The sequence below is a fragment of the Pan paniscus genome, chromosome 7, assembly GCF_029289425.2.
Source record: "Pan paniscus chromosome 7, NHGRI_mPanPan1-v2.0_pri, whole genome shotgun sequence".
Classification (NCBI taxonomy): domain Eukaryota; kingdom Metazoa; phylum Chordata; class Mammalia; order Primates; family Hominidae; genus Pan; species Pan paniscus.
Window position 1 is genome coordinate 152908154 of NC_073256.2, and position 14717 is coordinate 152922870.

General features: G+C 35.6%; 1 protein-coding gene across 7 annotated transcripts in view; it reads left to right on the top strand.

Moving 5' to 3' along the window:
- The window catches only part of KHDRBS3 (KH RNA binding domain containing, signal transduction associated 3), a 199504-nt gene that overhangs the window by 59987 nt on the left and 124800 nt on the right, over positions 1–14717 (top strand). For all 7 annotated transcript variants that reach the window (XM_055116978.2, XM_055116976.2, XM_008955444.4 and 4 more), the window contains exon 2: positions 3771–3889. In XM_055116978.2, the coding sequence (XP_054972953.1) occupies positions 3771–3889 (119 nt within the window). The remainder of the gene's footprint in view (positions 1–3770; positions 3890–14717) is intronic.

The window sequence follows — 14717 nt, forward strand, 5'->3', positions numbered from 1 at the left end:
ACTCTCAGTTAGGGACAGGCATAAATCCTTGAGACAGCTGTCTCAAGATTTCGTAGATAATTTTGTGCAATTCTCCATTTTATGTATTTCTGGATTTCAAAAAAAAATTAAGCTACTTATAATGCTCATTCAAGTAGAAAATAAAAATTGTTGATTGAACAGCATCTGCTAAAAACAAGAAAAGTTTTAACCAGTTTTGAATTGTATATTGGAAGGCACAAGGGCCTGAGAAAAGTACAGCATTCATGATTTAAACCAGGTCTGTTTGACTCCCGCGATGGGGCTCAGGGCTCTTTGCATTGTTGTGTGGTGCTTTAGGCTTGTTAAATGCAAACCTATATGCTTCTGATATGGCATCAGGCTTAAAAAATTTAAAAAAAATCTTAAAATATTCCAACATCATTCAAAATTTAAGATAGAAACAGTGCATTCTAGCAACTTAAGATTTGTAGGATGCTGTGTATATGTAGAGAGGAAATTAGATATTTTATATAGATTTTCTTTCATTTTCCTTTTTAAAATAATAGATGATCTGAAACTAATATGTGATAAAATACGTAATTCCTAATTTTTAAAAGCTTACCTATATGATTTTCTTACGACAAAATGTTAAGTGACACTGACACAAGGAAGAACATGTGGAATTCTGAATTAATGGATTTAAATATTGTACATCTGGTGTGAGTTTTCAACAATTACTAAACTACTTTGTTTTTTGTTGTTGTTGTTGTTGTTTTTGAGACGGGGTCTTGCTCTGCCGCCCAGGGTGGAGGTGCAGTGGCAGGATCTCACCTCACTGCAAGCTCCGCCTCCCGGGTTCACGCCATTCTCCTGCCTCAGCCTCCCCAGTAGCTGGACTACAGGCGCCTGCCACCACGTCCAGCTAATTTTTTGTATTTTTTAGTAGAGACCTTGTTAGCCAGGATGGTCTCAATCTCCTGACCTCGTGATCCACCCGCCTCGGCCTCCCAAAGTACTGGGATTACAGGTGTGAGCCATCGCGCCTGGCCTAAACTACTTTGTCAATTGAAAAGGAGGCAGTTGAATCTATTTTGACACACATACACATACCATACAAAAAAAAATTTTAGGACGTTTCAGTGTACCTGATTTTGTTGAATCGTCTAACTATGCCAAAGGTATTTCTAATTATTGCATAAATAGATAATGAAAGGTGGGATTTATTTTCTTCTAATTAAAGCTGAAGTCATGAATTGTTATACCCGGAGCAGCTGATGTGAGACTTACTGCTCTTTCCTGAAGAAAACAAAACCAGTGTAGCTCATTGATACCATTGGTGCTACAATTTTCAAACTGTGTGTGTGTGTCAATTCTATTCATGGAAAATTTCTGAAAGAGTATATAAAAACAGTTGATTACAATTATTTCTGGAGTTGAAGTGATAGGAGAAACCTTAAAAAAATTTTATATCCTGTCATATTGTTTTAAATTTTTACCATGTTCATGTATCATTTTTATAGAAAAAATCAATAAAATTAAAGGTACTCTTCTATTTCTGTGTATATTTTTCCTTTACAGGTTCCACTTAAAATTAATTTTTCAGGATCAAAACATAGTGTAGTACAAGAAAGCAGACAAAATGACAAATTCATTTATTTGGTGACTTAGTCTTTATCTCTTCTTGGAAGCTTTGATTAGAAGCTGCAGATATAATTTGCTGTTTCCTTCTCTTAGCCATCCTTTCTTATCTTCAGTTTCTACCCTGCTTCCTTCCGTCTCCCCCATCTCATCACTCTTAATCCCTATTGTATAGTGTTTTCAGACACTTACCAATTCTTTGATGCCAGCTGTGTATCCAGTAATTCAATTCTGAAGCTAACTGCGGAGTTAGCATCAGGCCCCCTCCCCTCCGCACAGATCAAGGGCTTAATCCCACAAGACTGCTGACACTTCAGATGCCAGCCACAATGTAATGCTCAGGCTACCCAGATTTCTGCCTAACTACAAATTTGGAGGCTCCAGGATCCTTCCTCAGGTTTGGTAATTTGCTATAATGACTCACAGAACTCAGGAAAGCGCTTTGCTTACTGTTAGTGACCAAAGTTTCATCAAGGAGTGAGAGGCTTTGTCAGCATTTGTAAGTCACATGAGATCCTAAGGTTTTAGAACCAAATCGTTGGATATTCTAGTTCCCTTTTCTCATTTTAAACTTGAAGAACCTGCATCCTAACTGATATACTTTTTTCTAATTGCAAAGACAATTATTAGCAGATCTGAGACGAGAATCTAGAATTTTTATGTCCCATTTAGTGTCCTTTAAATTGTAATAATTCTTTGTTGCTCATTCAAAACCTTTGTTTAATAGACAATCATTTAGTTCGAAATGGGAGGCTGCATATTATGATGGAGTGAAAGCTCCTCCGTGGTATTATGAAGCCCATTGGCTGTTTCAGTGGTGACAGAAGCCCCAGGCCCAAAGCCTCTAGCTTAAATAAATCTTTCATTTATCCCAAGATACTGTAAAAATCTTTCTTACTTGTTTTTCTGATATGACATAAAAATGGTGGGAGAGACTGCACAGGCACCTTGTCTTTGGAGCCAAACAAATCTGAGGGTAAATCTTAACCTTTGCCATTTATTGTGAAGTCACCTCTTTGAACCTCCTCTTTGTCATCTGTCTTGAGGATTGAATTATGTCATGAATGTGAGGTATGTTGTTCAGGGATGGCACATATTAAATTCTTAAATGTTCCTAGCTTAACAAGCAAAATGGATAAATACGTGTATTCCTTTGTACAGCTGATGACGTCTTTGATACCTTCTCCAGGCTGTTCTTTATCCTTCTCTGAACCTGGGTGTCTATAGGTTGGGGCTTGGAGGTAACAGTACTCATTCATTCAGCATTCATGCAAGCACCTAATTTTGTATCTCTTGTGCAACCAAATACCGTGGGCCATAGGGTGGATGAAACTTTATGCTAAAATTTTCTAGGATCTGGAACTTGCTTAGTTTAAGATATTTAAGAGTGAATAAATAGATTTTTACCTAAGAGAAATTTATGTTACAGAGGGAGAGGTAGCACATTTTTTTTTCCATCTAAGGGTAGCAGTAGAGTTGCACGTAAAGTGCTTTGTGAGTATCAAGGTGAGAGTGATTGATTCTTCCATTCTTGCCACCCCATTGAGGAAAGAAACACTTGCACAGAAAAGGAGATTTAATGTGGTTGAGTCTCGAAAGGAGATGAAGATGAAATCATCATAACAAGTAGAGTGAAGAGCATTAGTAAAGACATTAGCATATAGTTGATATGTGTCACATGCAAGGAGGGAAGATTTGACTGGGGAGGTGGGCTACTGGAAGGTTGTCTAGGGTGTTTAATGCCATCGTAGAATCAGTTCTTGGTTGTAGAAGCCTTGAAAAGCCAGGCAAGATTGATAACTAGGGATGTTCCAGCACTTTGTATCACTGAACTGTGAATACTTAATGGCTTTTCTTGTTTATTTGATCAGCCTTATCTAGTTATCCAGAAGACCTGAAGTAACTTATTTTTGTGTTGGTTATCTGGTCTGTTTTTCTCCTCTGTTGGTATGAGCAGTTGAGATTTGACTTTGTAGAGCCATGATACATGCATTTATTCCATTTATGAAGAATCATTGATGAAACCGGAAATGTACTTGAAAACATTTGCCTCAATTTAATAGTCCATACTTCAGTAGTAGTTGATTTCATGCCACTACAGAGCTAACCAGAACACCCAGCCCCTGCATTTCTGAGTCATACACTTCATGGTTATCTTTTTGCCTCCACAGAAATAGAAAAGTTTCAAAAAGGAGAAGGCAAGGATGAAGAAAAGTACATCGATGTGGTGATTAATAAGAACATGAAGCTGGGACAGAAAGTGTTAATTCCCGTAAAACAGTTCCCTAAGGTAAGACAGTGAGGTCTACACTGCAGGTATTTTAACCTGAATCAAAGGGGAGCAGATGTTTAATTTATATTCTGTTTGGTGTTTTTAGAGATGTTTTCTCTTAGCATCCCCCTACACACACTTTTAAAGTTAATTAAAAACTTAGTAAATTTATTCATTCTATCTTTTCCCTTTAGTGTGAGTTACAGATTCCTGAAAATATATCCTTTTGAGTCAAACTAGCAGTGTGACTTTGGGAAGCCTCTTCAACTTCTTTCCACTTCAGTTTCCTCATTTGTAATATGAGGTTGGATGGTTTAAAATTAAATGAGATAATCTGTGTTAAATGCTTGGTACATAAAGGTTCAAAAATATCATTGTTTATGTTTTATTTAAATGCTATTTTTCTTTTGTCTTCTGAATGTTCATATACATGATTCTTGCATACTGTTGTGTGTATTAGTAGTTCATTTCTTTTTATTGATGAATAATAATCTGTTACCTGAATATATCATTGTTGTTTATCCATTTGTCTAGGCACTTTTAATTTTTTGGTTACTATAAATTAAATTTCTCTGAACACTTTTATACAAGTTGTTTCCTTTTCTTTTTCTTTTTTTAACGTTGTATTTTGTTTTAAGTTCTGGGATACATGCGCAGGACGTGCAGGTTTGTTACATAGGTAAATGTGTGCCATGGGGGTTTGCCCCATCACCTAGGTATTAAGCCCCACATGCATTAGCTATTTATCCTGATGCTCTCCCTCCCCCTGCCCCCATGACAGGCCCCACTGTGTGTTGTTCCCCTCCCTGTGTCCGTGTGTTCTCATTGTTCGGCTCCCACTTATCAGTGAGAACATGCGGTGTTTGCTTTTCTGTTCCTGTGTTAGTCTGCTGAAGATAATAGCTTCCAGCTCCTTCCATGTCCCTGCAAAGGACATGATCTCATTCCTCTTTAGGGCTGCATAGTATTCCATAGTGTATATGTACCACATTTTCTTTATCCAGCCTGTCATTGATAGGGATTTGGGTTGATTCCATGTCTTTGCTATTTGTACAAGTTGTTTCATAACCAGATATGTTTGTTACTCTTTATTAAATACGCAGTATTGAAAATTGTTGTGTATTTAGTATTACAAGAAATTGTCATACTTTTTTCCAAAGCACTTATACCTTGTACCATTTCCACAAACAATGTGTGCAGGCTGTAGCTGCCTCATACCCTCATCAGTATTTGGTGCTGTCAGCCTTTTTTATTTTAGCCATTTTGATGGTATATTGGTATCTTCCTGTGGTATGAAGTTGCATTTACCTTATGATTGATCATTTTGTGCAATTTTTCATATCCTTATTGGCTATTCATGTATTTGAATCTTGAAATCTTTGCCAACCTCAAGGAAATGTTAGAGTTCTTTATAAGTTATACTCTTCTGTATTTTCTCTAAAAATGTTATTGTAGCTTTTACTTTTAGGTCTATGATATATCTCAAATGAATTTTTGTATATGGTATGAGATAGAGGCTCAAGTTCATCTTTTTTCCCATATGGTTATCTAGTTTTTCTTGCACTATTTGTTGAAAGATGTTTCCCTCCACTGATTGTTTTGGTGCCTTTGATGAGACAATCAGGTGAGCATGTAAGTGGGGGTATATTTCTAAGCTTTTAGTTCACTTATTTTAATCTATTTATGAATCCTTATGCCAGTACCACACTGTCTTGATTACTGTAGGCTTTTACATAGTGATACATGAGTTTAGGTAATGTAGTTCCTCCACCTTTGTCCTTCTTTTTCAGGATTACTTAGATACTTTAGATCCTTTACAATTACATATAAATATAAGAATTTCTTTGTTAATTACTACAAAACCATCTGCTGGGATTAGAATTGCAATTGCATTGCATCTGTTGAGCAATTTGTGGGAGATTTGACATCTTAACAATATTGAGTCTTCCCTTTAATTTCTGTCAACAGCGCTTTGTACTTTTTAAGATAGGAGTTTTGTATGTCTTTTGTTAAACTTATTCTTAAATATTTTGTGTTTTTGACACTATCGTAAATTGAATATTTTTAAATTTCTATTTTCCAGTTTTTTTTTCTAATATAAAATTTTGTATGTTAACCATGTCTCCTGCTACCTTGCTAAATTTAAATTCACTTATTCTAGTAAGTTGTTTTGTAGACTTCTTAGGATTTGTCATGCACATCATTATACCATTTGCTTAAATAGTTTACTTCTCCCTTTCCAGTTTCTATGCATCTTATTATTTTACTTGCATTATTTTGTCTAATATCTCCAGTGTAATGCTGAAGACAAATGAGGACAGTAGGAATTATTCCTGTTTCTAATCAAGGAGGAAAGCATGCAATTATTTTAACATTAAGAACAATATTAGTTACAGGTTTTTTTGGTAGATTTCATTTGCTAGGTAGAGGAAGTTCCCTTCTGCTTCAGTTTTACTGAGAGTTCTGATCCTCAGTGGGTGGTAAATTTTTTTGAATGCTTTTTCTACATCGATTGAAATAAACACAATATATTTCTCTACACTGTTTATATGGTAGATTTTAATGATTGATTTTTAAAACTAAAACCTTTGTATTCTTGGGTTAAACCCTACTTAATAGTGATATATTATCTGTTTTATATAGTGCTGGATTCAGTTGCATCTTATTTTAATGAGTGATACTGACTTATACTATTTTTTTTTTTGATACAGAGTCTCGCTCTGTTGCCCAGGCTGTAGTGCAGTCACGCGACCTTGACTCACTGCAACCTCCATCTCCTGGGTTCAAGTGATTCTCATGCCCCAGTCTCCCGAGTAGCTGGGATTACAGACATGCATCACCATGCCTGGCTAACATTTGTATTTTTGGTAGAGATGAGCCTTCTCCATGTTGACCAGGCTGGCCTAATGTGATTTGCCCACCTCTGCCTCCCAAAGTGCTGGGATTACAGGCAGAAGCCACCACTCCCAGACTGACCTGTACAGTTTTTAAAATAATATTTTTGTCAGATTTTAATGTTAGTGTTATGCTAGTTTCATAAAATGACTTGGGAAGTGTTTCCATTTTCTCAGAGAACATATATCAGATTGGTGTTACTTATTCCTAAATATTTGATAGATTCACCAGTGAAGCAATCTGGGCCTGGAGTTTGATAATGAATTCAGTATCTTTGGTATGACACTAGACAGATTTCCTATGACATCTTTCGTGAAAATTTGTTTTTAAAAGGATTTGTACATTTTATCATAATATTTCAGTTACTACTTCAATTATTTTTCTGATCGTTTCTCCTCTCATTCTTTTGAGATTTCAATTACACATATTTCAGCCTTTTGTCACTCTCACAAAAGTTTCTGTGGCTCTGTTTTTTTTTTTTCCTGTCCTTCAGATTTTATAACTTTTACTGCTGTATCTTAAACTCATTGATTCTTTTCTGTCCTCATTTTGCTATTAACCCACCAAGTAATTTTTTTATATCAGGAATCGTAATTATCTGTTTCAGAATTTACATTTGAATCATATATACATGTATGTATGTAAAAACATTTTTTTCTCTCTTGGGATTTTCTATTTTTTAATTCATTGCAAGTGTTATTTTCCTCTCTGTCACAGTACGGTTAAATAGGTCCTTGAACATCTCTGTCTACTAATTTCTAAGTCTTCTAAGTCTTGGCCATCTTAGATTTATTTTGCACTGGGAGTCTTTTATCTTGATGAAGAGCCGTATTGCTTCAGCCCTTTGCATTTTGAGTAATTTTGGATTGTATGCTGGCTATTGTGAATGTACATTGTAGAAACCTTGGATTCTGTTACTTTCGCGGAAGAATTTTGATATTTTTGTTTTAGCAGCTAATTAACTTGGTTGGATTCAGGGTATAAACTGTGTCTATTGGGTAAGAGTTCAAGTCTCAGTTCATTTCTTTCCTTAATTTGGCTTTTTGTGTCTAATTTTTGTCACGTGATTCAGAGGCCAGCCAGAGATTTCAGAAGATTTTATACATAATATTTGGTTATCTGCAACTCTGACCGTCTTTTCTAGTATTCCCCCCTCACATTTCAGCACTATGGTTTTCTCAGTCTCTGCCACTAAGGCCAAAAGCTTTAAAATGAGTAAATTCACCCCAGGGTATTTCCTTTGCTGAAGTCATAACTTTCTTTCAGAATCTGCCTGTTTTCGATCAGTCTTCAGTGCTTCAGACAGTTAACTTTTATATTTTGCTGTGAGTTTAGGAGTTTACAGTTGATATTTATAGGTGGGCAGCCTGTTAGGAATGTTCTCAGCCATACCTGCAGAACTCAGGGGAATATATGTGTCTTGTAAACAGAAAATTACGTTACGAACATTTCATAGACAGACTCATTACTCAAACAAAACATGACTGGTGGAAATCTTTGTATATTGATTCTTTGTGCTCAATATGCTCTGTATACTTAATATGCAATAGATAGAAAGATGACCAGATTATAGACCCTGTCTTTAAGTAGTTCATAGTCTAGTTGATGATGATTAACCTGAAACTAATACTTTGTTGTCTCCAAGTTTGTAAATGAAATAAAATAAAGTGCAGTCATGTGCTGCATAGTGATTTCAGTCAATGATGGACTGCATATATGATGGTGATCCCATAAGATTATAATACTGTATTTTTGCTGTATCTTTTCTATGTTTAGAAATATAAATATTTACCATTGTGTGACAATTGCTTATAGTACTTAGTACAGTAGCATGAGGTACAGGTTTGTAGCCTAGGAACAATAGGCTATACTATATAGCCTAGGTATACAGTAGGATATGCCATCTAGGTTTGTGTAAGTGTACTCTTTGATGTTTGCACAATGAGGAAATCACCTGACAATGCATTTCTCGGAATGTGTTCACATCATTATTGACTCATAACATCAATAAAGTGTATGAAATAAAATCTCAAATATTGTTTTTCATTGTCAGCTTTGAGGTAAGGGAAGAAAAATTATAATATTTAAATTATAATTTAAAATTTAATTTAAAATTTAAATTATAATTTAAAAATTATAATTTCTGTGTTTGAGATTAGAGTCCATTTCAAGTACTTACAATGTCTGAAGTAGACCATTTAGAAGTTACTACTTTCAGGATACTGAAAAACAATATTTCTGCTTAGCATAATGGAGCATACAGGTTTCAAGCCAGCCCTGTTTCAAGCTAATATAGCACTGCAATCAGTCCTAAGAAGAAGCTTTCATGCTTGTGTCAGTTAATAGAATGAACTGGAGGAAACGAAATAGCTGGAATAGCTGTGAGTAGAGAATAGTGTAGTGTGGAATTAATGCTGATGGTACACTTCCAGCTTCTGGGGCAAGAGAGAACTACTGTTTGTGAAACTCCATCTGATAAAGTGATTTCCATTAATTGAATAATTTCTCTTCTGTTAATGAACCATTTTCAACACTCTTTCAATGGCACAGCATTGGACACATGAATCATTTAGTGTTCAGACCTTAATGTATATTCACTCTCTTGAGTTATGTATCTGAGCTTGTAAAGGGTGAAATTCTAAATGCTGTTTTATGATTTTTTTAGAAGTTCTTTTTAGAAGCTATGGAAATTGTTCTCCATGGGTTTTTTTTTTTGCAGATAAACCTTAACCTCTGGTGCTGATCAGCGCCAGCTTGGAACATGGTCAATATAAACCCCAAATCAACATTGGAACAAGGTACCCTGTCTTTGAGGACCTACAGATACATTATGGTTTAGGGTTTACATTTTTTTTTTATTCACTGGTTCATCCGTCAGTGGATCCGGCTCTGTCTATACCTAGCATTTATTAAGAGTCTTCTCTGAGCCAGACATTGTTCTGGGAAAATCGAAGTGGTTAAGTCATGGTCTTTGGGCTAAAAAACTGCCAGTTTTTTTGGTGAATGCAGATGAATAAGTTAATATTAATAATACAGGTTGCCCTGAAAGAACAAAGAAGAGGATCCTGGTGATAGGCTCAGAGAAGGCTGCTCTAAGGAGGTTGTCTCTAAAGAGTCTGGCTGGCTGGGGTCAGAAGTGAGATAGTGAAATTGAAGGGTGGTGACAGAGGAGCACTATATTGAAGCACAGAAGGCATTTGGGGAATTACAAGCCATTTAATTTGACTAGACAGATTTTTATAGAAGACATAAATGAAGTTGTAAGGGAGCAGAATGTGGGTGGCATTGGCCAAAGGTCCTGCAAAGTTAAAGTAGAGAATGACATTTGAACTGTTTTAGATGATGAGGCTTCTCCAGGTGCTTAATGATGGCAAACTATTTCAGGAGAGGGAATGCCACATGCATAGTCATGCTGGAGTGAAAGAATGCATAGGGACCATTTTAAAAAGTGAGTTGTAATATGACATTAAATACGTTATATCTCTATGCATAATGCTCTGTTTTAAGTGTCTGTGCTATAATATTAAGTGAAAAAAGAAAAGTCAAGATACAGAAAATCCAGAATCCAAGTTGGGGAATTATTTGAAAAAGCGAACCAGAATCTTAATAGCAGTTGTTTTTGTGATATTTTTCTACTTCACACGTTTCTGTACATGAACGTTTTAATAACTTAGTGTAACCTTTATTAATATAAAAACATTTTCCATTTTTTGGGAAAATGTGCCTGAGGTTTTTACTCAGGAGGTATTTTTGTACTGTGATTGTGATTCTCAAGGTTTAGTGTGCTATGTTAAGTCTATAAGTTTAAATTAGGTTTATTAAATTTATTAATTCGATAATTGTTCTTTTAGCCTCTAAGCATTCTCATCTGTGTACATACTATCTGCAGTAACTTTGTCTTAACCAGCAAAAGTTTTTCTAGAATCTGAATGTTGGGAATGTGATATATTTGTTCTCTTCATATAAATGGTTAGGTCAAGGATCTTTGAGAGATAAAACATGTCTGTTCCTGGTGTTTCAGGGAAACTTTCTTTTTTGAAGTGGGCTTGCATTTTTTCCTTGTAGTATGTCATAGACAATTTAAAACCCTTTAAATTACTACTTGGTAGAAGCCTATTCCATGGAAAACATCATGGATTTACAGATTTCCTAGGATAGTGAATATTTTACAGTCATAGAGATATGTTAAATGTTGCCATTTTTGTTGCTCCTGTTTGATTTTCAGAGACATAATATTTTTTCAGATAATTTATGTGAAAATGATTTTTGATGTTCACGTGGTAATTTACCTCTAGAAATAAAGTGATAATGTATATGTAGGCTAGTTTTTTGTATCCACAGTGCCAAAATTAATTTGGTTGTCTTAGACCTTTGTGGTGCTATAGCAAAACACTGAGACTGGGTCATTTATAAAGAACAGAAATTTATTTCTTACATTTCTGGAGGCTGGGAAATCTAAGATCAAGCCACCTGTATTTGGTGTGTGGTGGGGGCCCTCTTGCTGCCTCCTCGCATAGTAGTATGCGGAAGAGCAAAAAGAGCCTCAGCTAATTAATTACCTTAGCCCTTTTAAAAGGCTTGAATCCATTCATAGGGGCAGAGTCCTCATGACTTCAGCACTTCCCAAAAGGCCCCACCTCTTAATTACCCCCACAGTGGCCATTTTCAACATGAATTGGAGGGGAAACATTGAAACCATAGCAGCTGGCTAGTTGGGATTTTGAATCTTGTTGACATCAAGGCAGCCTGATATTAAAAATAATCACTTAAGGATACATTTAGTTACTATGAGTCACTCCTAGTATTCATTAAATCTTGGGCCTATGATAAAGTAGAAAGGCCACTATGGATTATATAAATTTAGAGAAACTGGTTGGCGCATAATGGCCATTGTTTTATGATGGACGGTTCTCTTCTACTTTCTCATTTTGTCAACCTACATCTTGTAGTGGGAACTGGAAGGAAGAGAACCGGTAAGCGGCAGCAGGAGGAGTAAATCTTCAGAAGCTACATTTGTCCTGTTCTCAGAGGCTCTGGACTTGGGTCTTGTGACACAGCCCCTATCTGTGAGAATTGGGAAGTTATTTAGGTTGGTATTTACAAATATGACAGCATTTCAGATGTATTGTGGAGGGAATTAAAATCTTAACGTTTGCTCTCCTTACAGTGCTTGATTATTGAGGCAGAAAGCAACACTTGAACTTAAATTTGAAACTTAAAGTGAAAATAAAATTGAAATTTGAAAATAAAATTTTCAGTAAGATTGAAACTTAAAGTGAAATCCAAAAACAGCCAGGCATATATTGAGGGGTTCCTGAAATAATCTAGTGATATTGTTTGGGGGCATATTATTATCATTGGTGTTATTTTCCTGAGCCAATGAATAATTAAAAATTTGATTATAATCCTTATATATAGGCCCCCTAAAATTTTTATTACATTTAAAAGACTAGAAACAGTCTATTACATGTATGTTTGTCACAAAGCAGTAAATTTAGAAATTAAAGTGTGTGGGCCGGTTGCGGTGGCTCATGCCTGTAATCCCAGCACTTTGGGAGGCTGAGGTGGGCAGATCACGAGGTCAGGAGATTGAGACCACAGTGAAACCCTGTCTCTACTAAAAATACAAAAAAAATTAGCCAGGCGTGGTGGCGGGTGCCTGTAGTCCCAGCTACTTGGGAGGCTGAGGCAGGAGAATGGCGTGAAACGCGGGAGGTGGAGCTTGCAGTGAGCCGAGATCATGCCACTGCACTCCAGCCTGAGCCTGGGGGCACAAAGTGAGACTCTCATCTCAAAAAAAAAAAAAAGAAAGAAAAAGAAATTAAAGTCTGTGATGAATTTTGTTATATTTAACTCTTTAATTACATCTCTGCTTACTTTGAGGGTACGTCATAGAGGATATATCTCTATGTCTATTGCTGAACCAAAAAGCAAAAATATTTTTAGTGGTTTAGCAATATACTGCTGGGCTTATATATCTTGGATATTACTATACTGATTATTTTGGCTCTGGGCTCCATAAGGATCACCAAATTGGACCAACTGAAAATTGCATGACTATACTGGTATTGGAGATAGGAAATGTGCACAGAACATAATCCCTCTTTTCTAGGATGCAGTCTTCTGGAGGAAAATGGCAAAAATTCATGCTGTAGATTGAACTATAAATTTCCATTAAAAGAAATAATCAATATGTAATTACATGAAAAATGGACACATAATACAAAGGCAGACTGATAATCATGGTTACAGAGAAAGAAGTCAGGCTTTTGAGCCAGCCTGACCTGTGCTTTCTGGCACTGGGTGCATCACCTGTCTCTGTTCTGACTGTTAGACCAAATGGCCACTGAACACTTCCACTTGGATACCCCACAAACATCTTAGAGATTTGCCATGTCCATATCTGAACTTCATACCTCCTCTTCTTGGCCAACCTTGACTTTTTCCTGCGTTTTTTACTTGAGTAAATGACAGACAACAGTGTATTTGAGTACTCGTGCCAGATACCAGGACATAATTTTTGTCTACGCACTTCTCTCTCATTGACCTGCTTGCCTCCATCCTTCAGATACCATTCATTTACTTTCTAAATTATCATCTATCTCTCTTTACATTTCATTTCACTCCTTAATTTAGAACACTGTCACCCCTTACCCTGTCTATTGCAATAGATTCTTTGCTGTATCAGTTTCTTGCCTTTGATTTTAAATCTTTCATATCATTCTCCCCACTTGTAGCCTGACTTTTGTAGTCTGGGATTTTCTGAATTAACGGTTTCATGTTTATGGGCTTCATAGCTTGTCCTCCACACACTTCCTCCTGGAATATCCAACCTTAAGCAAATGCAGATAGCAAGTATGTAAGTTAGCTTATTTCAGATTGTATATTACTTGCGTGTGCCTGTGTGTGTGCATGTCTATGTTTTTTTTTGCTGATATTATATTCTGGAAAAGTTACTTGTACACTTCATTGATCTTTAGAATTATTAACGTCTAAATAAGTTGGGCTGTTTATCATTTAGAAATGGATATTAGGTTAAAATTACAGTCAATGGAGTAACACCAAATAATCTCAACCACTACTAATAATACCTAGTGATCTGTAGTTGGAAAATTAATATATTTAAATAATAGTATTTATAGCTTTAATATAGTAATCTCTGCAACAACAACAAAAAAATCAATAAAAACCTTATTGAATAGTGCTATTCAATTTGGAGAAAAATAAGCTTTAACTCCATAAGTATTTATTGAGAAACGATTATATACGAAAAATGCTTAATTAAATGTGGGTCCTACTTGCTCTCAAATAATTCATAATCTAATAGGGGAAACGATAAATTTTACTAAATAATATAGGATAAAGATTGAATTAATATTACAAAGGTAGAGGCACAGCATAGAATTTAAGGACGTGATGGAGAGTTATTTCTAGAGAAATAATTATGGATGAAATTAAATTTAGTCTTTAAGAATAAATTCAGGACATTAACAGACATGAGGGAGAAAGGTAGAGTAACTGTTGGGCTAGAATGACTTCATTATGGGGAATAGTGGATCATAACATTCGTTTAAATCATAAGGAATATATTCTGGAATGCCTTCAGTGCTTTACTTGGGCGTGGAATTGTATATATCTCGAAGAGAATCCTGAAATATTTGTGATATTGAAATAAACACCTAAACACAAGTTTGGAATGACTTATTCTTAGGACATTAAAATGCCCACGTAAAAAGCGATTGTTATTTTCAGGGGTGATTATCAGGATCTTGAAAATGATTATCAGTAATGCAAAGCTTGACTCAGTTAGCAACTATGCTAAGAAACAAGTGTTTTGTTTCTGAGGAGGCTACTTCATTTCATGTGAATGCCATGGTCCCAAGTCCATTGTTAGGTTTACTATTGTTTAGAGTTTGGCATTTACTACACTGATATAATTCAAATGAGATCA